Source organism: Salvelinus alpinus, chromosome 1 (genome assembly GCF_045679555.1).
Source record: "Salvelinus alpinus chromosome 1, SLU_Salpinus.1, whole genome shotgun sequence".
Taxonomy (NCBI): domain Eukaryota; kingdom Metazoa; phylum Chordata; class Actinopteri; order Salmoniformes; family Salmonidae; genus Salvelinus; species Salvelinus alpinus.
In genome coordinates, this window is record NC_092086.1 from 36,714,351 (window position 1) to 36,738,704 (window position 24,354).

At 44.5% G+C, this 24,354-nt stretch overlaps 2 protein-coding genes across 2 annotated transcripts in view; one reads left to right on the forward strand and one right to left on the reverse strand.

Moving 5' to 3' along the window:
* LOC139574656 (speckle-type POZ protein) overlaps positions 1 to 24,354 on the reverse strand; it is a 150,711-nt gene that overhangs the window by 18,284 nt on the left and 108,073 nt on the right. The gene's annotated exons all lie outside the window — the stretch shown is intronic.
* LOC139574627 (uncharacterized) lies at positions 13,194 to 15,900 on the forward strand. The gene is made up of 2 exons (XM_071399377.1): positions 13,194 to 15,599; positions 15,776 to 15,900. The coding sequence occupies exons 1-2, from the start codon at positions 13,615 to 13,617 to the stop codon at positions 15,777 to 15,779; spliced, it is 1,989 nt and encodes a 662-aa protein (XP_071255478.1). The 5' UTR covers positions 13,194 to 13,614; the 3' UTR covers positions 15,780 to 15,900.

A 24,354-nucleotide genomic window follows, 5' to 3' on the forward strand; every position in this document is an offset into this window, starting at 1 on the left:
CTTGATCTCTGCAGACCAGACAGTTGCTATGGAATCTCAAAGCCCAGAAGATTCATTCATTTATGCGTCAGTCTCTTTTACTCCTCTACGTGTCTGTTTATAGATTTACAGTACGCCATGCGTGAAATATCCCTGAACATTTTTGCAAATCAAGTTCATTAAGTTATGGAACACTTTCTTTTCGCTCCACTGTGTCTTATGTTCAAGATGACTTTTCTCGGATCAATCCAGAGCAGACTGGGTCACACACACGTACGCACACCTTTCCTCAGCTCTGCCTTAATAGGTGTGTGATCTTTTAAAGTTGTCGTCTGAACCCCCGAGCGCAGAACTCATCAGCAGCTTTTTATAATGCATGACTGGCCCTTCCTCCGCTCTCTCTGCAGCCGCTCTCCAGTCAACCAGAGTAAACAGCGCTGCTCAAGACACACAAACTATATTGATTGCAAACACACTGTCTTTATAAACATACTTTCCTCAGAGGTATCAGCAATCCCCAAAATAAGGCCACACACATCTAAAAGCCCACACTCACACATGCAGAGATTAAACCAAATTACTTAAATCTAGGTGCTTAACTGGGGCAAAGCATACCAGTCAACCCTGCTGGCAATCCATTAAAGCTTCATAGTGGATGAGCCAAATTATTCCCCTACTTTATTAGATGGTGTCCGTGGAGACACCATTCACACCAGGGTACTGGACTAGATCTACAGTTTGTATTTCAGCAGACCAGCCTGCACCTGCAGGATCACACAGAGACGGGGGCAGAGGCATATTTCATGCATGATTTGAAGTCAAGCTGGTGAACGACGCGCACGAGCGAGAGCGGACCGGAGCCACAGCAGCCAGTTTCCCATTGTTTTGGAGCCATGTGTTACTGTTGTCTCGCCAGCCTTGTTCTTCCACAGAGACAAACAACTGCCTGGGTGGCAGAGAGAAGTGCAGACAGACCGACGCAGACACACGGATGCAGGAAAACAGGCAGGCCAGCCATTCAGGTTCCTTGAAACTAGTTGTGTTTTCTCTGCTGGAAGATCAGAGACACTAAACTGATAGCTTTGAGACGGAGGCCCGATTTAACAGCGCTTGAAGGAAACGACCTGGAGGAGCACGGGAGAAAGGCCGTTACTTGGTGCTTCATTTTTTATAAGAAGAACTAAAGGGGCTTTTTGATTGGGTTTAAAGATCTGTTGATGTTGTTGCATCAAGGTGTAATTTGTTCAACCTGAATGAGGTGGCCTAGAAACTAGGGTTTCTAAATACCCTCGTACGATAATACCGTTTTAAGCAAATTTGAATATTTGTACATTTTATATAAATACATGCAGTCAACTTGTGCACTAGGTAATAGACAAAGCAGACTACATTCATTATTTTGAATGTTACATTATTTTTCATTATGAAGCTTACCAGTACTTTCCAAAACAGCTGTCACGTGTTTGTTTATAAAGAAGCACAATGAGCAAAACGGGAGCTTCTTGAGGCCAGTCACTCCTTGCAGCGCAACTGGAGAAAGGTGATCAAGTTACACTTGTATGATATTCACTACTAATGTTTGCCAGCTATATATCTTATAACTATTGAGTTAATTATCTAAGATGGGACAAATTCTCTCCAGCTAGGTTTTGCTAAATGGCTAACGTTAGCTTGAAAGATCAAGCTTCTTGTAACAGAAGAGATAATCCCCTCCTGGATTAAGATCCCTGCTGACTAATATTTGTTGTGTGTTTTGAGATACTTGCAAACTTGTATGAGCTGGGTTGATGGTCTTAGCGCTCGTTAGCATTTACTTAACCGCTAAGGGGATTCCTTTGTACCTGTTATTATTTTGTTAGCATTCTGGTATGCTAACAAAATGCTCCCCTTGTGTGCACTACTGGTATCCCGGGAAGACACAAGCACGGTATGAAGGTATGCAAATCTGGATACCGCCTAACCCAACTAGGAACAGATACACGTGAGGTCAACGTTGATGTGCTGCGGACACAGCGAAATGGTTCAAACCCAGTAGAGTTTATTTGTACCTTTATTTAACTAGACAGGTCAGTTAAGAACAAATTCTTACTTTCAATGACGGCATAGGAACACTGGGTTAACTGCCTTGTTCAGGGGCAGAACCACAGATTTTTACCTTGTCAGCTCGGGGATTCGATCTTGCAACCTTTCGGTTACTGGTCCAACGCTCTAACCACTAGGCTGCCTGCCGCCCCATGAGGATCAGATGAGGATCAACATGAAACAAAGGCACTTTTCTCCTCTCTCACCTTCTCTCCATCTATCACTATTCATCTGTCCATCTCAGTTACTGGGTCTCTAACCCTCTTTCTTTCTCTCAAGTGTCAACTTGCTTTATTTCCCTCACTTATTCTCTGTTGCCAACTCCTTTCTACGCCATTTTACCCTCGCTCTCTCCCTACTCCAAACTAGGCTTGGGCGGTATATCGTATATCGTATAGCAGTGTATTTGGAAAAACCACGGGATGGTTCTTCCAATATTCAAAAATATTTATTCAAACTTTTTCAATAAATGTTCATATTTGTAGCTACTTTAAGTTGTTACCTGCAGTCCACTTGTGCAATACGTTAAGAGATAAAGCAGATTGCTTTCTTCATTTCACCTGTCACATTTTAAACGATGAAGCTTATCGTAGTCCCCCAGAACACTTGAGCCAGTCACGTGTTTGTTTATAAACAGCACACCGGGAGAAAGCCATGTGGTGAATCCATAGCATTCTATCATTGAGTCTCTGTTGTGCAGCGCACATGAGGTGATGAACTTACACGTATGTGCAATTCACTACTCAATGTTCTCCATCAGATATCTTAGTATGGCTTTCTGACAGAAGTCAAAGATCTCTGGATGAGTTATTTTTCCCCCTGTGCTTCCTACTAGTGTTTTCCCCCCTCCATTCTCCTCCCATCTGGTCCATGTACACATGCTGCTCTTCCTTCAGAAAAGCAAGCATCACAACTTTGTTCATTTGCACAATTTATCTTGTTCACTTTCGCTTGTCAATGTCCATATAGATCGAAAATGATATCCGGTAGCTAGTAGCTATGCTTGTATAACTTTATGAGCTGGGTTTGCCAGTCGTTGCAATTAGTTTGTCCGTTAGCATTTACCTATGTGATTTCACTATTATAATAGTTTGTGCTAATTTTGTTAGCATTCTGGTAATACAGGCCCAATGGGCTTTTCTTGCGTTTTTAGCACTTGCCTTGTGTGCTATGCCAGTTATACCGTAAATCCTGGTATATGAGAAGGGCGATATGACAATATGAAAATCTGGATACCGCCCAAGCCTACTCCAAACCCTGTTATGTCTTCTCTCAAACTATTTCCACCCTCTTACACCCATCTTCCATCCTTCCCATTCTTTCTCTGTCTATCCTCCCTAACCAAGTCTCTCACTTTGTGTCTCAGTCTCACTGAGCTCTACACATCTCCCCGTCTGTTTTGGGGAGGTGTGTGAGGCGAGAGAGGATGGTGTGTAGGGAGGTAGATAGGGTTGAAGAGAGCAGCTGGAGCATCTGCAGCAGACTCCTCTGACAGCAGCTTGGCATATGGCAGGGCCCTGTGAAGGATGGGCGCTGTCACCCGGCAAAGTGCTTACCCACAGACAGCCAGGAGAAAGAAGGAGGGACCGAGAGAGAGCGAGAGAGAAAGAGCAGGAGTAAGAGGAGGAAACAGCTGAACATCAGCACCCACCTCATTTATTCACACACTCCCTTGGAGGAGACGGTGGAGATAAAAAGAGGAGAGAAAGATAGAAAGAAAGCTCTGTGGATACAAAGAGGCTGTAGGGTGGTTAGAATGAGACTAGAAGCACTATTGTATCATCACTGTTAAGAGTTATGCTGGGGTAGAATGAGAAAACCCGTCAGTGGTTCATTCACTCCCTGAGGTGACAGAGTGGGTGAAAAAAATGGAGGCTACCTGAAACAAGCCAATCATGCCCACCAGCCGATGCTCTCTGACAATACCTCCGTCTGCCTAAAGATGGACCACTGACTGACCAATTTAGGATGACTGAGGATCCGAAAGACACTTCTGTTTAACTTTCTGAAGAGAGCTAGCCACACTTAACAGTAAGCAAAACCCCTTAGGCAGAGATACAGTACGTTTTATGAGGAAGTTCTCCAACTAACGTATGTAAGGGGTGGAAAACTACGGTCCTTGAGAACTACTGGTGTGCAGGTTTCGCTTCAGCCCAGCTGGTTTTGGAACAAAATCCTGCATACAGTTAGTTCTCCAGGACCGGAGCTAGAGATCCATACAGTACACTGCTTTAAAACTGGATCCATAGTGTATTTAAACTGTGACCTTGGTGAGTGAGGTTAGTATGAGCCCTGTCAGAGATGAGGAGAGAGAGAGAGACGAGCCATTTACCAGGGTGTCTCATTAGAGAAGTGAGGAAAGTAGACACTTCTCCCCCACATACCAACCCATTAATCTGTCTGCCTGCACATTTCTCTTAAACTTCTATCCATCCAATTCTGCCCATCATCTCCCCTTTTTCCTGTCATCCACATGTCCTTTTCTCTCACTCTCTCTCTCCTCCTCCGCCCCCTCCCACCTCCTGTGCTCTCTCCTTTCCTTCACTCCTCCTCTCAGAGCACCTCGTGACAGCCAGCACAGAACCTTTAATGGGAACCATCTTCTCATTAAATACCTGCAGGTGTCTGGAGCTTTGGCAGAGACAGACAGAGGGAAGAAGATTATAGAGAGAGCGAGATCACGGGCGCGAGATCACGGGCGCGAGCGAGAGCATGAGAGTGAGATCGCGATAACGAGAGAGCGAGATCACAAGCGCAAGATAACGAGAGCGAGATAAGAGAGCGAGAGATAACGTGAGGGAAGAGAAAAAAGATGGCTAGAAAGGATGGCCGGGTTTGTTCTGGCACTCCCCTACATGACACCCAGCTAGTTCGCTGGTGTGGTGTTTAAATAACTGCCTAAGGAGCAGACAGAAAGAGGGCGTTCAGCTGGCACCAATTCACACTGGTACATGTCTCCTCTCCACCACACACCCTGTTCTACATCTCTGCCTGAGGGGAGAAGATGAGGGGCCAGGGGAGTGAGAGAGGATAGGAGAGGGAAGGGGGCCACAGGACAGGATAAGAGATGGAGAACAAATAACAGGAGAGAGGGAAGAGATGTGTGCTGGGCTCTGGGGCTATTCCACCCTCTCAGAGGCAGGACGGGACCTTATGGCCATGAACGAGAGAAAAATAACAAGAGCGCGCGAGAGAGAGAGATAACGCGAGAGAGAGAGATAACGCGAGAGAGAGAGATAACGCGAGAGAGAGAGATAACGCGAGAGAGAGAGAGATAACGCGCGAGAGGGAGAGATAACGCGCGAGAGAGAGAGATAACGCGTGAGAGAGAGAGATAACGCGCGAGAGAGAGAGATAACGCGAGAGAGAGAGAGATAACGCGAGAGAGAGAGAGATAACGCGAGAGAGAGAGAGATAACGCGAGAGAGAGAGATAACGCGAGAGAGAGAGATAACGCGAGAGAGAGATAACGCGAGAGAGAGCTAGACAATCATCTCCTCTTGTTCCGGTAATCCACATTTCCTTTACTCTCGCTCTCTCTCCTCCTCCACCCCCCCTCCCCTCCTGCCACCACCTGTTCTCTCTCCTCCTCTGAAGGGACCGCTCCTTTCCTTTACTCCTCCTCTCAGACCACCTCTAATGACAGCCAGCACAGAACCTTTAATGGAAACTATCCTTTCATTAAATACCTGCGAGGAGAGATGTAGAGGAGAGATAAAAGAGGGGAGGCATAGAGCAAAGGAAGGGAGAGGAGGGAGCAGTGAGGAGGAAACAAGAGAAGGGAGAGGAGCAAAGCCAGGAGAGAGGGAAGAGATGAGGGGTGGCATTGGAAAAAGAGCCAAGAGAAGATAGAAGAGCACTGGACTCTGGGGCGTTCCCTCTCTCTCAGAAGCAGGACAGGACCATGTGGCCAAGAGTGCAAGAGAGAGAGGGAAGGAGAGAGAGGGAAGGAAGGAATGAGAGATAAGAGGTTTAAGTTTTAATGTCAAATGCACTAGTACAGTGAAAGTCCTTTCTTCCACACTCCAAACCCAAATATGCATTAAGTAATCAATATCAATGAAGCACTAAAAATAACATAAGGTTGAACAAAAACACACAACAAATAAAAGAACACAAGAAAGTAAGACGCTATGCACAGGGTCAGTTTGAGTGCAGGGATGCTGGAGTGAGCGGTACATACTGTGCATTTAAAGTATTCAGACCCCTTGACTTTTTCCACATTGTCCAGCCTTATTCTAACCCATAAAGACAAAGCAAAAATAAGTTCATAAATAAATATCACATTTACTTAAGTATTCAGATCCTTTACTCAGTACTTGGTTGTAGCACCTTTGACAGCGACTACAGCCTCGAGTCTTATTGGGTATGAGCCTACAAGCTCGGCACACCTGTATTTGGAGCGTTCCTCCCTTTCTTCTCTGCAGATCATCTCAAGCTCTACCAGGTTGGATGGAGAGCGACATTGCACAGCTATTTTCAGGTCTCTCCAGAGACGTTAGTTGGGGTTCAAGTCCAGGCTCTTGCTGGACCACTCAAAGACATGTCCCGAAGCCACTCCTGTGTAGTCTTGGCTGTGTGCTTAAGGTCATTGTCCTGTTGGAAGGTGAACCGTTTCCCCAGTCTGAGGTCCTGAGTGCTCTGGAGCAGGTTTTTTTTAATTAAGGATCTCTGTACTTTGCTCCGTTCATCTTTCCCTCAATCCTGACTAGTCTCCCAGTCCCTGCTGCTGAAAACATCCCCACAGCATGATGCTGCCACCACCATGGTTTACCTTAGGGATGGTGCCAGGTTTACTCCAGACATAACGCTTGGCATTCAGGCCAAAGAGTTCAATCTTAATTTCATCAGAGAAGATAATCTTGTTTCTCATGGTCTGATAGTCTTTAGGTGACTTTTGGCAAACTCCAAGCGGCCTGTCATGTGCATATTATTGAGGAGTGCGTTCCGTCAAGCCCCTCTACCATAAAGGCCTGATTGGTGGAGTGATGCAGAGATGGGTGAACCTTCCAGAAGGACAACCATCTCCACAGAGGATCTCTGGAGCTCTGTCAATATCACCATTGGGTTCTTGGTCACCTCCCTGACCAAGGCCCTTCTCCCGATTGCTCAGTTTAGCCGGGCGGCCAGTTCCAGGAAGAGCCTTGGTGGATCGAAACTTCTTCCATTTAAGAAAGATGGAGGCCTCTGTGCTCTTGGGGACTTTCAATGCTGCAGAAATGTTGTGGTACCCTTTCCCAGATCAGTGCCTTGATACAATCCTGTCTCGGAGCTTTACAGACAATTCCTTTGACCGCATGACTTGGTTTTTGCTCTGACATGCACTGTCAACTGTGGGACCTTATATAGACAGGTGTGTGCCTTTCAAATCATGTCCAATCATTTGAATTTACCACGGTTGGACTCCAATCAAGTTGTAGAAACATCAAGGATGATCAATGTTAAAGAGGATTCACCTGAGCTCAAATTCGAGTCTCATAGCAAAGGGTCTGAACACTTATGTAAATAAGGTATTTGTTTTTTATACATTTGCTAAACATTAAGAACCAGTTTCGCTTTGTCATTATGGGGTAATGTGTGTAGATTGAGGAGGCAAAAAAACAATGTAATACATTTTAGAATAAGGCTGTAACGTAACAAAATGTGGAAAAAGTCAAGGGGCCTGAATACTTCCCGAATGCACTGTATGTACAGTTGAAGTCGGAAGTTAACATACATTTAGGTTGGAGTCATTAAAACATTAACTCAACAAATTTCTTGTTAAACTATAGTTTTGGCAAGTCAGTTAGGACATCTACTTTGTGCATGACAGAAGTAATTTTTCCAACAATTGTTTACAGACAGATTATTTCACTGTATCACAATTCCAGTGGGTCAGAAGTTTACATACACTAAGTTGACTGTGTCTTTAAACAGCTTGGAAAATTCCAGAAAATGATGTCATGGATTTAGAAGCTTCTGTTAGGCTAATTGACATCATTTGAGTCAATTGGAGGTGTACCTGTGGATGTATTTCAAGGCCTACCTTCAAACTCAGTGCCTCTGTTTGACATCGTGGGAAAATCAGAAGAAATCAGCCAAGACCTCAGAAAAAAAATTGTTGACCTCCACAAGTTTGGTTCATCCTTGGGAACAATTTCCAAACGCCTGAAGGTACCACATTCATTTGTACAAACAATAGTAGGCAAGTATAAACACCATGGGACACGCAGCCATCATACCGCTTAGGAAGGAGATGCGCTCTGTCTCCTAGAGATGAACGTACTTTGGTGCGAAAAGTGCAAATCAATCCCAGAACAGCAAAGGACCTTGTGAAGATGCTGGAGGAAACAGGTCCAAAAGTATCTATATCTACAGTAAAAAGAGTCCTATATCGACATAACCTGAAAGGCAGCTCAGCAAGGAAGTAGCCTTGGAACTGCACATGGGGACAAAGATCATACTTTTGGAGAAATGTCCTCTGGTCTGATGAAACAAAAATAGAACCGTTTGGCCATAATGACCATCGTTATATTTGGAGAAAAAAAGAGGGAGTCTTGCAAGCCGAAGAACACCATCCCAACCGTGAAGCACGGGGGAGGCAGCATCATGTTGTGGGGGTGCTTTGCTGCAGGAGGGACTGGTGCACTTCACAAAATAGATGGCATCATGAGGGAGGAAAATTATGTGGATATATTGAAGACATCAGTCAGGAAGTTAAAGCTTGGTCGCAAATGGGTCTTCCAAATGGACAATGACCCCAAGCATACTTCCAAAAGTTATAGCAAAATGGCCTAAGGACAACAAAGTCAAGGTATTGGAGTGGCCATCACAAAGCCATGACCTCAATCCTATAGAAAATATGTGGGCAGAACTGAAAAAGCATGTGTGAGCAAGGAGGCCTACAAACCTGACTCAGTTACACCTGCTCTGTCAGGAGGAATGGGCCAGAATTCACCCAACTTATTGTGGGAAGCTTGTGGAAGGCTACCCGAAACATTTGACCCAAGTTAAACAATTTAAAGGCAATACTACCAAATACTAATTGAGTGTATGTAAACTTCTGACCCACTGGGAATGTGATGAAAGAAATAAAAGCTGAAATAAATCACTCCACTATTATTCTGACATTTCACATTCTTAAAATAAAGCGGTGATCCTAACTGACCTAAGACAGGGAATTTTTTACTTTGATTAAATGTCAGGAATTGTGAAAAACTGAATTTAAATGTATTTGGCTAAGATGTATGTAAACTTCCAACTTCAACTGTATAGGGGTAAGGTTACTAGGCATCAGGATATCCACAGAGTATACCCAACATTAGAAACCTCTTCCTAATTATTGAGTAGCACCCCCGCCCCTTTCGCCCTCAGAACAGCCTGAATTCATCGGGGCATGGACTTTACAAGGTGTTGAAAGCGTTCCACAGGGATTCTGGCCAATGTAGACCCAAATGCTTGTCACAGTTGTGTCAAGTTGGCTGAATGTCCTTTGGGTGGTGGACCATTCTTGATATACACAGGAAACGGTTGTGTGTGAAAAACCCAGCAGCGTTGCAGTTCTTGACACAAACCGGTGCGCCTGGCACCTACTTCCATACCCTGTTCAAAGGCACTTAAAAATGATGTCTTGCCCATTCACCCTTGCATGGCACACACACACACTCACTCCATGTCTTAATTGTCTCAAGGCTTAAAAATCCTTCTTTAACCTGTCATCTCCTCTTCATCTACACTGATTGAAGTGGATTTAAGAAGTGATATCAATAATGGATCATAGCTTTCACCTGGATTCCTTCATGTTTTGTATACTCAGTGTATGATCATTTACACTGCTGCTACTCTGTTTATGATTGTATGTGAGTGTGTGTGCATGTCTGTAGAGTCAGTATAAATGTGTGTGCATGTTATGTGTGTGTTGGAGTGTCAGTGTGCGTGAGTGTGTAGAGTCCTGCGAGCGTGCCATAGAGAACTAAATAAAAGAGCCAACTCAGATATTCCCTAGAACCTATTTAGAAGTGTTATGGCTTGGGGATAGATGCTGTTCAGGAACCTGTTGGTGTCAGACTTGATGCACCGGTACCACTTGCTGTGTGGAAGCAGAGAGAGCAGTCTATGGCTTGGGGGGGCTGGAGTCATTAATGATCTTTCCGGTCTTCCTTTCACACCGCCTGATATAGAAGTCCTGGATGGCAGGGAACTCGACCCCAGTGATGTACTGGCCTGTCCGCACCATCCTCTAGCACCATGCGATCGAGGGCGGTGTTGTTGCCATACCAAGCAGTGATGCAGCAAGTCAAGATGCTCTCAAAAGCGCAGCTGTAGACCTTTTTGAGGAATTGAGGGCCCATTGCCAAACCTTTTCAACTTCCTGAAGGGGAAGAAGCGCCGCCGCGCCTTCTTCATGACGGTGCACGTGGACCATTTTAAGTTCTTTGAGATTTGGACACACCTGTGGGGTCCCCATGAGGGTCAGTTTGGTGGGCGTGATGTTGCCTACCCTTCATCACCTGGGGTCGGCCCGTCAGGAAGTCCAGGATCCAGCTACAGAGTGAGATGTTCAGTGCCAGGGTCCTAAGCTTGGTGACGAGCTTGGAGGGGACGATGGTGTTGAACGCTGAGCTGTAGTCAATGAACAGCATTCTCACACACACACACAGAGAGAGAGACAGGTAGAGAGAGAGAGACAGGTAGAGAGAGAGGTGAGAGAGACAGGTAGAGAGAGAGGTGAGAGAGACAGGTAGAGAGACAGGTGAGAGAGAGAGGTAGAGAGAGAGGTGAGAGAGAGAGGTGAGAGAGAGAGGTGAGAGAGAGAGGTGAGAGAGAGAGGTGAGAGAGAGAGGTGAGAGAGAGAGGTGAGAGAGAGAGGTGAGAGAGAGGTGAGAGAGAGGTGAGAGAGAGGTGAGAGAGAGAGAGGTGAGAGAGAGGAGAGAGAGAGAGAGGTGAGAGAGAGGTGAGAGAGAGGAGAGAGATGAGAGAGATGTGAGAGAGAGATGAGAGAGAGGTGAGAGAGAGAGAGAGGTGTGAGAGAGAGAGAGAGGTGAGAGAGAGAGAGGTGAGAGAGAGAGAGAGGTGAGAGAGAGAGAGAGGTGAGAGAGAGAGAGAGGGGAGAGAGAGAGAGAGGTGAGAGAGAGAGAGAGGTGAGAGAGAGAGAGAGGTGAGAGAGAGAGAGAGGTGGAGAGAGAGAGAGGTGAGAGAGAGAGAGGTGAGAGAGAGAGAGGTGAGAGAGAGGTGAGAGAGAGGTGAGAGAGAGGTGAGAGAGACAGAGAGAGGTGAGAGAGACAGAGAGAGGTGAGAGAGACAGAGAGAGGTGAGAGAGAGAGAGAGGTGAGAGCGAGAGAGGTGAGAGCGAGAGAGGTGAGAGCGAGAGAGGTGAGAGCGAGAGAGAGGTGAGAGAGAGGTGAGAGAGAGGTGAGAGAGAGAGAGAGAGAGAGATGAGAGAGAGGTGAGAGAGAGGTGAGAGAGACAGGTAAAGAGAGAGGTGAGAGAGACAGGTAGAGAGAGAGGTGAGAGAGAGAGAGGTGAGAGAGAGAGAGGTGAGAGAGAGAGGTGAGAGAGAGAGGTGAGAGAGAGAGAGAGGTGAGAGAGGTGAGAGAGAGAGAGAGAGGTGAGAGAGAGAGAGAGATGAAAGACTTCTGTTCTACTGTTTGCTGATGATCTGGTGCTTCTGTCAACAACCAAGGAGGGCCTACAGCAGCACCTAGATCTTCTGCACAGATTCTGTCAGACCTGGTCCCTGACAGTAAATCTCAGTAAGACCAAAATAATGGTGTTCCAAAAAAGGTCCAGTCACCAGGACCACAAATTCCATCTAGACACCGTTGCCCTAGAGCACACAAAAAACTATACATACCTCGGCCTAAACATCAGCACCACAGGTAACTTCCACAAAGCTGTGAACGATCTGAGAGACAAGGCAAGAAGGGCCTTCTATGCCATCAAAAGGAACATAAATTTCAACATACCAATTAGGATCTGGCTAAAAATACTTGAATCAGTCATAGAGCCCATTGCCCTTTATGGTTGTGAGGTCTGGGGTCCGCTCACCAACCAAGATTTCACAAAATGGGACAAACACCAAATTGAGACTCTGCATGCAGAATTCTGCAAAAATATCCTCCGTGTACAACGTAGAACACCAAATAATGCATGCAGAGCAGAATTAGGCCGATACCCACTAATTATCAAAATCCAGAAAAGAGCCGTTAAATTCTACAACCACCTAAAAGGAAGCGATTCCCAAACCTTCCATAACAAAGCCATCACCTACAGAGAGATGAACCTGGAGAAGAGTCCCCTAAGCAAGCTGGTCCTAGGGCTCTGTTCACAAACACAAACACACCCCACAGAGCCCCAGGACAACAGCACAATTAGACCCAACCAAATCATGAGAAAACAAAAAGATAATTACTTGACACATTGGAAAGAATTAACAAAAAAACAGAGCAAACTAGAATGCTATTTGGCCCTAAACAGAGAGTACACAGTGGCAGAATACCTGACCACTGTGACTGACCCAAACTTAAGGAAAGCTTTGACTATGTACAGACTCAGTGAGCATAGCCTTGCTATTGAGAAAGGCCGCCGTAGGCAGACATGGCTCTCAAGAGAAGACAGGCTATGTGCACACTGCCCACAAAATGAGGTGGAAACTGAGCTGCACTTCCTAACCTCCTGCCCAATGTATGACCATATTAGAGAGACATATTTCCCTCAGATTACACAGATCCACAAAGAATTCGAAAACAAATCCAATTTTGATAAACTCCCATATCTACTGGGTGAAATTCCACAGTGTGCCATCACAGCAGCAAGATTTGTGACCTGTTGCCACAAGAAAAGGGCAACCAGTGAAGAACAAACACCACTGTAAATACAACCCATATTTATGTTTATTTATTTTAACTTGTGTGCTTTAACCATTTGTACATTGTTACAACACTGCATATATATAATATGACATTTGTCATGTCTTTATTGTTTTGAAACTTCTGTATGTGTAATGTTTACTGTTAATTTTTATTGTTTATTTCACTTTTGTATATTATCTACCTCACTTGCTTTGGCAATGTTAACACATGTTTCCCATGCCAATAAAGCCCCTTGAATTGAATTGAAATTGAAATTGAAAGAGACAGAGAGAGAGAGAGGGAGTCATGCTCAACATGAGCTCCTGATATATTTGATTTTTTTTTGGTTTTTAGAATGAGATAAACACTCTAATCGAAGAAGAATTCCAGACAAGAAGTAATGAACAACAACTCTATTCATTCAGAATAGAAAAAAAAAAATAACTTTGCGCCTCAAGTTAAGAAGTTTTGAGTCTAGCTAGCTAGCTACACATCAAAGACCTAGCCAGCAGACTAACAAGCTAGCCAGAAGAAACGAGCTAGAACAAACCTAGCAAGGGCAGTTAATACAACTACATCAAACGACCAAACTGAGTGAGTAAACCAAAAAGGAGCACGGACTAACTGTAAACATATCTTCAGTTTTTTGTGTGAGGATTTTTCACTCTTTTTGCTGTTTTTTGAACTAAAGTAGCGCGAACAGCAGACAAACAAATCGGTTGCCATGGTAACGGGGCAGCAGAACAGCGCAGCAGGAGCAGTAGTAGCAGAGCGCACAGACACCATGTCCCCACTCCCCCTCAGCGCAGAATCCATTCTCTACCCAAAAAAGGCCAAAAATGACACAATGAGGAAAACTTTTAAACAGAAACTACTAGAGGAGAGGCCAGAAACCCTTTTTGCAGACCTCTACAAAAACGGTGACGTGAGTAATCTCATCTTCCTCACTGACCAGCCAAATGCATGGCGCTCAGCAGTCTGCTCTCACTACCCATGCATAAAGAAAGAGGGAATCTGTAATGGGTGGAAGCTGAAAATCAAAGAGACAGACGACCCTGACAGCACCATGATAACAATCAACCTCTACAAGACTGGAACTGTCATGGTGCAAGGTAACATTAGGCTGTTTGAAACAGACTTTCAGACCATTAAGGAGAGAGCGGAGAGAGAAAAGGACACCACCAGTGACATGCCCTCCCACAAGAGAAACTCCACCAGCACCACCCTCACCCCTACCCTCCCCACCCAAACAAGCACATCCAGCACCTCTCTTCCCACCATAGTGGAGGACACGCCCCAGGAGGAGAGCGACCCCCTCAGTGCAGAGCAGGCTCAGGCCCTCCTCACCACCATGGCTGCCATGAGGGATGAGTTCACCAAACTGGAGGGGGAGGTGGTCCTGCTCAGGGAGAGCGTGAGCAAACAGCAACCAGACAACCACACCTTAGAGGAGCTCCTAACCAAGGTGAGGACAGAGCAGGACAGCAGCCTTGCAACACAGCTGAAAGAGGTTCAGCAAGAGAGAGACGGACTCAAGAGAGAGCTGGCTGATCTAACAAAGGAGGTGAGAGAGCTCCAAAAAGACAGGCAGAGCAGCAATAAGGAGCTGACCGCACTAAGAGAGGAGCTGCAGGAGAGAAAGAGAGCAGAGGACAGGCTGCAGGAGCAGATAGATCACCACCCTATGACCTGCCCTCACACAGCAGAGGAACCCAGCTCAACCAGCCAGACTTCCCCAGCCCTGGCTGCTGCATCCCTCCTCCCCAACCCACAGAACAGCCTCCCACTGACAGTGGCACCGACACAGACCAGCCACACCCCAGCTCCAACACCCACCAGCCCCCCCTCTGCCCCCCCCAGTCCAGAAGAAACACTGGCTGACATCGTCCTGTTAATGGACTCAAATGGGAAGTATGTTCAGGAGAAGAAACTTTTCCCTAGACACAAAACGAGAAAGGTGTGGTGCCCAACAACGCAGAGTGCCATGGAGCTGCTTGATAAGAACCATCTCGGGTCGCCAAGCCACATAATCATACACACCGGAAGCAACGACCTGCGTGCTCAGCAGGAGAGGGTGGCCACTTCACTACGGGGAGTGATTGAGAAGGCCTCCGCAATCTTCCCCAACACAAGAATCATAGTGTCAACCCTTCTACAGAGGAGGGACTTCCACCCTGCCACAATCCAAAGAATAAACGCCAGCCTATCCCGGGACTGTGCCCTGCGACCCAATGTACACCTGGCCCACCATCCCACCCTCGATCTGGACTGTCTCTATGACCATGTTCACCTGTACAGGGAGACAGTCCCCATCCTTGCCAAGACTCTCAAGGACGTCGCTTTAAACCGCAGCCCGACCTCTCCACCCAGGAACAGCAGAGCAATCTCCACCCTGCCGAGATCACCGAGACAACATCCCGGACCAGCACCCTGGACCCCCCAGCCACGACCACAGCACCACCAACCTCAATGCCCACCACAGCCAGCGCAGCACAGACCACCCCAGCCCAGCTTCAGAGCCACCCAGACGAGGCCTCCCACCCCCCTGCCCCCCACCGCAGACCCACACCTGGAGGAGCCACAGCCCAGCAGGCAGAGCTACGCACAGGCTGTGAGAGGAGCAACTGGCCCAGCCCCCACCAACCAAATGAGTGACATCAAACAAATGCTGAGTCTACTATGCTCACATGTGATGGGCCGAGGGTCATGGTAAGATGAGCACATGAACTCCACCATTCTCACACTACATCCACCCAAGTGGCATGACACAAATTCTATCTTAAATTATAAACAAATCACATTTGCAAAATAAGAGTTTACTTTAATTGAAAAGTCCTATTTTAATGGTTCTTCTTGGATTGTGAGTGTTTGTCTCATTTTGAAAGGTAAAGAAAAGAAAAGAAAAAAAGTGATGAAGTCTTTTTACGTTGCATGTTGGAATTTACAAGGATTGAAGTCCTCTGCTTTTGGGCTAAAGAGCAGAAACCCAGACTTCCTGAAAGAAATTGATGATGTTGATATTGTAGTACTACAGGAAACATGGTGCAGAGGTGATGTTTCCACTGGCTGTCCACTAGGTTATAGGGAGATAATCATACCATCCACTAAATTAAAAGGAATCAAACAGGGCAGAGACTCAGGGGGATTGCTAATATGGTATAAATCTGAACTAATTAATTCAATCGAATTGATCAAAACAGGAGAATTCTTTATCTGGTTAAAAATAAACAAGGAGGCTATCTTGACAGATAAAAACGTCTTCCTCTGTGCCACATACATTCCCCCCTCAGAGTCACCCTACTTCAATGAAGAGAGTTTCTCCATTCTAGAGGGGGAGATTAGTCACTTTCAGGCCCAAGGCAACGTACTGGTCTGTGGAGACCTGAATGCTAGAACAGCAGAAGAACAAGACACTATTAACAGTCATGGGGATAAACACCTACCAGGAAGCAACAACCTTTCCCTCCCCACATACCCCCACAGAAACAACTATGACAAAGTGAAAAACAAAAACGGAGTACAGCTCCTGAGGCTCTGTCGAACACTGGGTCTGTACATAGTCAATGGCAGGCTGAGAGGAGACTCTTTTGGTAGGTACACCTACAGCTCATCTCTTGGCAGCAGCACTGTAGACTACTTCCTCACCGACCTAAACCCAGAGTCTCTCAGAGCCTTCACAGTCAGCCCACTAACACCTCTCTCAGACCACAGTAAAATCACAGTGTATCTGAGAAGAGCAGAACCCAACCATGAAGCATCACGGCCCAATAAATTACATGGTACTAAACAAGCCTATAGATGGAGTGCAAACAGTACAGACATCTACCAAAAAGCAATTAGTAGCCAAAAAATACAATCTCTCCTGGACAACTTTTTAGCCTTAACGTTCTCCTTCAGCAATGAAGGTGTAAATTTGGCCGTTAGGAACATAAACTTTATATTTTACAAATTAGCGTCCTTGGCTAATCTAAAGAAGCATAAGAGCAAACCAAAAATAACAGATAATGAAAAATGGTTTGATAATGATTGCAAAAATCTAAGAAAGTCATTGAGAAATATATCTAATCAAAAACACAGAGAACCAGACAACAAAAATATACGCCTTCAATATGGGGAAACACTGAAGCAATACAAACGCACCCTAAGAACAAAAAAGGAACAGCACATTAGAAATCAGCTGGATGGAATTGAGGAATCCATAGAATCAAACCACTTCTGGGAGAATTGGAATAAATTAAACAAACCTCATCATGAGGAATTGGCTATCCAAAATGGGGATATGTGGAGAAATCACTTTGCAAACCTCTACAGCAATATAACAAAGAGCCCAGAACAAAAAGATATACAAGAAAAATTACAAATCCTTGAATTAGCAGTCAAAGACTATCAGAATCCTGTGGATACCCCAATTACAGAAGAAGAATTATTGGAAAAACTATGCAATCTCCAACCCAAAAAGGCCTGTGGTGCTGATGGTATTTTAAATGAAATGATCAAATATACAGACCACAAATTCAAATTGGCTATACTCAAACTCTTCAACATTATCCTCACTGCAGGTATTTTCCCCGATATTTGGAACCAGGGATTGATCACACCAATCTATAAAAATGGAGACAAATTTGACCCAAATAATTACAGAGGAATTTGCGTTAACAGCAACTTGGGGAAAATTCTCTGCAGTATTATAAATAGCAGACTACATCATTTCCTTGACGAACACAACGTCCTGAGCAGAAGCCAGATTGGATTTCTAAAAAATTATCGTACAACAGACCACATTTACACCCTCCACACTCTAATTGATAAACAAGTTAACCAAAACAAAGGCAAAATCTACTCGTGTTTTGTAGATTTCAAGAAAGCATTTGATTCAATTTGGCACGAAGGTCTTTTTTATAAACTAATAGAAAGTGGTATTGGAGGGAAAACATATGATTTTATTAAATCAATGTACACTAAAAACAAATGTGCGGTTAAAATTGGCAACAAGCAAACAGACTTCTTCTCTCAGGGGCGTGGAGTGAAACAGGGCTGCCCAATAAGTCCAACATTATTTAACATCTACATTAATGAATTGGCAAAAATATTAGAAGAATCGGCAGCACCTGGTATCACCCTACACAACACTGAAATCAAGTGTCTGCTGTACGCAGATGACCTGGTGCTGCTGTCTCCCACTAAAGAGGGGTTACAGCAGCACCTAGATCGTCTTCACAGGTTCTGTCAGACCTGGGCTCTGACCGTTAACCTAAAAAAAACAAATATAATGATATTCCAAAAAAGGTCGGGAAATAAGGATGACAAATATAAATTCTATTTGGACACAGTTCTATTAGAACACACCAAAAACTACACATATCTAGGACTAAATATCAGCAACACAGGTAGCTTTCACATGGCTGTGAATGAGCTGAGAGACAAAGCAAGAAGAGCATTCTATGCCATTAAAAGGAACATCAAAATTGAAATTCCAATTAGAATCTGGCTCAAAATTTTTCAATCAGTTATAGAACCAATTGCTCTATATGGTAGTGAAGTATGGGGTCCACTCTCTAATAATGAATTTACCAAATGGGACAAACATCCAATTGAAATATTGCATGCAGAGTTTTGCAAGACTGTTTTGCAAGTACAAAGAAAAACTCCAAATAACGCATGTAGGGCAGAATTGGGCCAATACCCCCTCCTCATTCGAATAGAAAAAAGAGCCATCAAATTTTACAACCATCTAAAAACAAGTGACCCCAAAACATTCCATCACACAGCTCTACAATGTCAAGAGATGAAACCAGAGAAGAGTCCCCTCAGCCAGCTGGTTCTGAGGCTCAGTTCACCAACCCAAACCAACCCCATAGAGCCTCGGGACAGCCCTCAGAAAATCTGGCCCAACCAAATCATCACAAAACAAAAAGAAAAATATATAACCTATTGGAAAGACACCACAAAAAATCTAAGTAAACTTCAATGCTATTTGTCTCTAAACAGACAGTACATGGTGGCAGACTATCTGACCACTGTGACTGATAGAAAACTGAGGAAAACATTGACTAGGTACAGACTCAGTGAGCACAGTCTGGCTATAGAGACCGGTCGTCACAGACAAACCTGGCTGCCCAGAGAGGACAGGCTGTGCTCACTCTGCTCCAGGGGAGAGGTAGAGACAGAGGTGCATTTCCTACTACACTGTGACAAATACTCAGACCTAAGAGCATATTTCTTTCCCAAAATTATAACTCAATACAAAGAATTTGAAACTATAAAAGATGAAGAAAAAATCAAATATTTATTGGGTGAAAAGCCAAAATGTGCAGTTTTGGCAGCCAAATATGTGTCCTCCTGCCACAACCTGAGGGACAGCCAGTGAAAAATGCAAAGTAATGTTGATAATATTTCCCATTTAGCTTAGTTTTGTTTTGTCTTTCATACCAGGTCATATGTCTTCTCAAGTCATGTTGACACTGGTCTACTACTGTTGCTTTAATGTATTGTTGTTCTGATTAATATTGTTGTTGTAGTTGCTGTTAATGGTAATCCCATGTCCACTACTACTATTATTATTGCTGTTGGTTCCACCATTTATTTATATATAAATATATATATATTTTGTATATATATACATATATATATTAGATTTTTATTTTTCGATATGTATACTTTGACAATGTAAGTAATAATGAACTTGCCATGTCAATAAAGTCAATTGAATTGAAATTGAAATTGAATTGAGAGAGAGGTGAGAGAGAGAGAGAGAGAGAGAGAGAGAGAGAGAGAGAGAGAGGTGAGAGAGAGGTGAGAGAGAGGTGAGAGAGAGGTGAGAGAGAGGTGAGAGAGAGAGGTGAGAGAGATGAGAGAGAGGTGAGAGAGAGGTGAGAGAGACAGGTAGAGAGAGAGGTAGAGAGAGAGGTGAGAGAGACAGGTAGAGAGAGGTGAGAGAGAGAGGTAGAGAGAGGTGAGAGAGAGAGGTAGAGAGAGAGGTGAGAGAGAGAGGTAGAGAGAGAGGTGAGAGAGAGGTGAGAGAGAGAGGTAGAGAGAGGTGAGAGAGAGGTGAGAGAGACAGGTAGAGAGAGTGAGAGAGAGAGAGGTGAGAGAGACAGGTAAGAGAGAGGTGAGAGAGACAGGTAGAGAGAGAGGTGAGAGAGACAGGTAGAGAGAGAGGTGAGAGAGACAGGTAGAGAGAGAGGTGGTAGAGAGAGGTAGAGAGAGAGGTGAGAGAGACAGGTAGAGAGAGGTGAGAGAGACAGGTAGAGAGAGAGGTGAGAGAGACAGGTAGAGAGAGAGGTGAGAGAGAGAGAGAGGTGAGAGAGAGAGAGAGGTGAGAGAGAGAGGAGAGAGAGGAGAGAGAGAGGTGAGAGAGAGAGGTGAGAGAGAGAGGTGAGAGAGAGGTGAGAGAGAGAGGTGAGAGAGAGAGGTGAGAGAGAGGTGAGAGAGAGAGGTGAGAGAGAGAGGTGAGAGAGACAGGTAGAGAGAGAACAATCAACATCACCTCTCTCTCTCACCTCTCTCTCTCACCTCTCTCTCTCACCTCTCTCTCTCACCTCTCTCTCTCACCTCTCTCTCTCACCTCTCTCTCTCTCACCTCTCTCTCTCACCTCTCTCTCTCTCACCTCTCTCTCTCTCTCACCTCTCTCTCTCTCTCCCCTCTCTCTCTCTCTCTCCCCTCTCTCTCTACCTATCTCTCTCACCTCTCTCTCTACCTGTCTCTCTCACCTCTCTCTCTACCTGTCTCTCTCACCTCTCTCTCTACCTGTCTCTCTCACCTCTCTCTACCACCTCTCTCTCTACCTGTCTCTCTAACAACAGACCATGTATTCACCCTACACACCCTAATTGACAACCAAACAAACCAAAACAAAGGCAAAGTCTTCTCATGCTTTGTTGATTTCAAAAAAGCCTTCGACTCAATTTGGCATGAGGGTCTGCTATACAAATTGATGGAAAGTGGTGTTGGGGGTAAAACATACAACATTATAAAATCCATGTACACAAACAACAAGTGTGCGGTTAAAATTGGCAAAAAACACACACATTTCTTCACACAGGGTCGTGGGGTGAGACAGGGATGCAGCTTAAGCCCCACCCTCTTCAACATATATATCAACGAATTGGCGCGGGCACTAGAACAGTCTGCAGCACCCGGTCTCACCCTACTAGAATCCGAAGTCAAATGTCTACTGTTTGCTGATGATCTGGTGCTTCTGTCACCAACCAAGGAGGGCCTACAGCAGCACCTAGATCTTCTGCACAGATTCTGTCAGACCTGGGCCCTGACAGTAAATCTCAGTAAGACCAAAATAATGGTGTTCCAAAAAAGGTCCAGTCACCAGGACCACAAATTCCATCTAGACACCGTTGCCCTAGAGCACACAAAAAACTATACATACCTCGGCCTAAACATCAGCACCACAGGTAACTTCCACAAAGCTGTGAACGATCTGAGAGACAAGGCAAGAAGGGCCTTCTATGCCATCAAAAGGAACATAAATTTCAACATACCAATTAGGATCTGGCTAAAAATACTTGAATCAGTCATAGAGCCCATTGCCCTTTATGGTTGTGAGGTCTGGGGTCCGCTCACCAACCAAGATTTCACAAAATGGGACAAACACCAAATTGAGACTCTGCATGCAGAATTCTGCAAAAATATCCTCCGTGTACAACGTAGAACACCAAATAATGCATGCAGAGCAGAATTAGGCCGATACCCACTAATTATCAAAATCCAGAAAAGAGCCGTTAAATTCTACAACCACCTAAAAGGAAGCGATTCCCAAACCTTCCATAACAAAGCCATCACCTACAGAGAGATGAACCTGGAGAAGAGTCCCCTAAGCAAGCTGGTCCTGGGGCTCTGTTCACAAACACACCCCACAGAGCCCCAGGACAACAGCACAATTAGACCCAACCAAATCATGAGAAAACAAAAAGATAATTACTTGACACATTGGAAAGAATTAACAAAAAAACAGAGCAAACTAGAATGCTATTTGGCCCTAAACAGAGAGTACACAGTGGCAGAATACCTGACCACTGTGACTGACCCAAACTTAAGGAAAGCTTTGACTATGTACAGACTCAGTGAGCATAGCCTTGCTATTGAGAAAGGCCGCCGTAGGCAGACATGGCTCTCAAGAGAAGACAGGCTATGTGCACACTGCCCACAAAATGAGGTGGAAACTGAGCTGCACTTCCTAACCTCCTGCCCAATGTATGACCATATTAGAGAGACATATTTCCCTCAGATTACACAGATCCACAAAGAATTCGAAAACAAATCCAATTTTGATAAACTCCCATATCTACTGGGTGAAATTCCACAGTGTGCCATCACAGCAGCAAGATTTGTGACCTGTTGCCACAAGAAAAGGGCAACCAGTGAAGAACAAACACCACTGTAAATACAACCCATATTTATGTTTATTTATTTTAACTTGTGTGCTTTAACCATTTGTACATTGTTACAACACTGCATATATATAATATGACATTTGTAATGTCTTTATTGTTTTGAAACTTCTGTATGTGTAATGTTTACTGTTCATTTTTATTGTTTATTTGACTTTTGTATATTACCTACCTCACTTGCTTTGGCAATGTTAACACATGTTTCCCATGCCAATAAAGCCCCTTGAATTGAATTGAATTGAGAGAGGTGAGAGAGAGAGAGGTGAGAGAGACAGGTAGAGAGAGAGGTGAGAGAGAGAGAGAGGTGAGAGACAGGTAGAGAGAGTGGTGAGAGAGACAGGTAGAGAGAGGTGAGAGAGACAGGTAGAGAGAGAGGTGAGAGAGAGAGGTAGAGAGAGGTGAGAGAGACAGGTAGAGAGAGAGGTGAGAGAGACAGGTAGAGAGAGAGGTGAGAGAGACAGGTAGAGAGAGAGGTGAGAGAGACAGGTAGAGAGAGAGGTGAGAGAGAGAGAGAGGTGAGAGAGAGAGAGAGGTGAGAGAGAGAGAGGTGAGAGAGAGAGAGGTGAGAGAGAGGTGAGAGAGAGGTGAGAGAGAGAGGTGAGAGAGAGAGGTGAGAGAGAGGTGAGAGAGAGAGGTGAGAGAGAGGTGAGAGAGAGAGGTGAGAGAGACAGGTAGAGAGAGAGGTGAGAGAGAGAGAGAGGTGAGAGAGACAGGTAGAGAGAGAGGTGAGAGAGACAGGTAGAGAGAGAGGTGAGAGAGACAGGTAGAGAGAGAGGTGAGAGAGACAGGTAGAGAGAGGTGAGAGAGACAGGTAGAGAGAGAGGTGAGAGACAGGTAGAGAGAGAGAGGGTGAGAGAGAGGTGAGAGAGAGGTGAGAGAGAGGTGAGAGAGAAGTGAGAGAGAGGTGAGAGAGAGAGGTGAGAGAGAGAGGTGAGAGAGAGGTGAGAGAGAGAAAAGGAAAAAAAAGGAAAGGTTTTCTGTAGCATTTTGAATTCAAGAATCCAAACCTTTCTTCAAGAAAAAAATGTAATAACTAAATGTCAAATTGGCTTTCTCCCTAACCATCGCACTACTGACCATATATACACCTTACACACACTAATTAATAAACACGTCCACCAAAAAAAAGAGGGCAAAATCTTTGCTTGCTTTATTGACTTTAAAAAAGCATTTGATTCTATTTGGCACGAAGGGCTATTCTACAAAATTCTACAAAGTGGGCTTGGTGGTAAGGTGTATGACTTAATAAAATGTATGTACACAGAAAACAAGTGTGCAATAAAAATCAAAAACCAAAGAACAGAATTCTTTTCACAATGTCGAGGTGTGAGACAAGGCTGTAGTTTGAGTCCAAATCTTTTCAACATTTATATCAATGAATTAGCAGACATGTTGGACCATTCTCCAGCCCCAGGACTCACACTATTTGACACAGAGGTGAAATACCTGCTATATGCTGATGACTTGGTACTTCTATCACCAACCAAAGAAGGTCTTCAACAGAACATTAATATTCTAGAGCAATATTGCCATAATTGGGCCCTGGCAGTAAATTTCCCAAAAACTAAAATCATGATTTTCCAAAAACAAAACAGATGTCAGAAACACAAATATAAATTCACCCTGAACAACACCATCATTGAACACACAAAAAATTACACCTACCTTGGTCTGACCATATCTGCATCGGGAAACTTTAATATGGCAGTGAATGCACTCAAAGAAAAAGCCCGCAGAGCATTGTATGCAATAAAAATGAAATTATTCAAAATCAACATCCCAATTAGAATTTGGACCAAAATATTTGACAGTGTAATCCTACCAATAGCTCTTTACGGAAGTGAGGTTTGGGGGCCACTCAATAAACTGGACTTTAAAATGTGGGGCAAACATCCAATTGAAACCCTACATGCAGAATTCTGTCGGAAAATCCTACAAGTCCAGAGAAATACACCAACTAATGCATGTAGGGCAGAATTGGGCCGCTTTCCAGTAATAATGAAAATACAGAAAAGATCATTAAAATTTTGGCTACATCTAAATTCAAGTCCAAATTCGA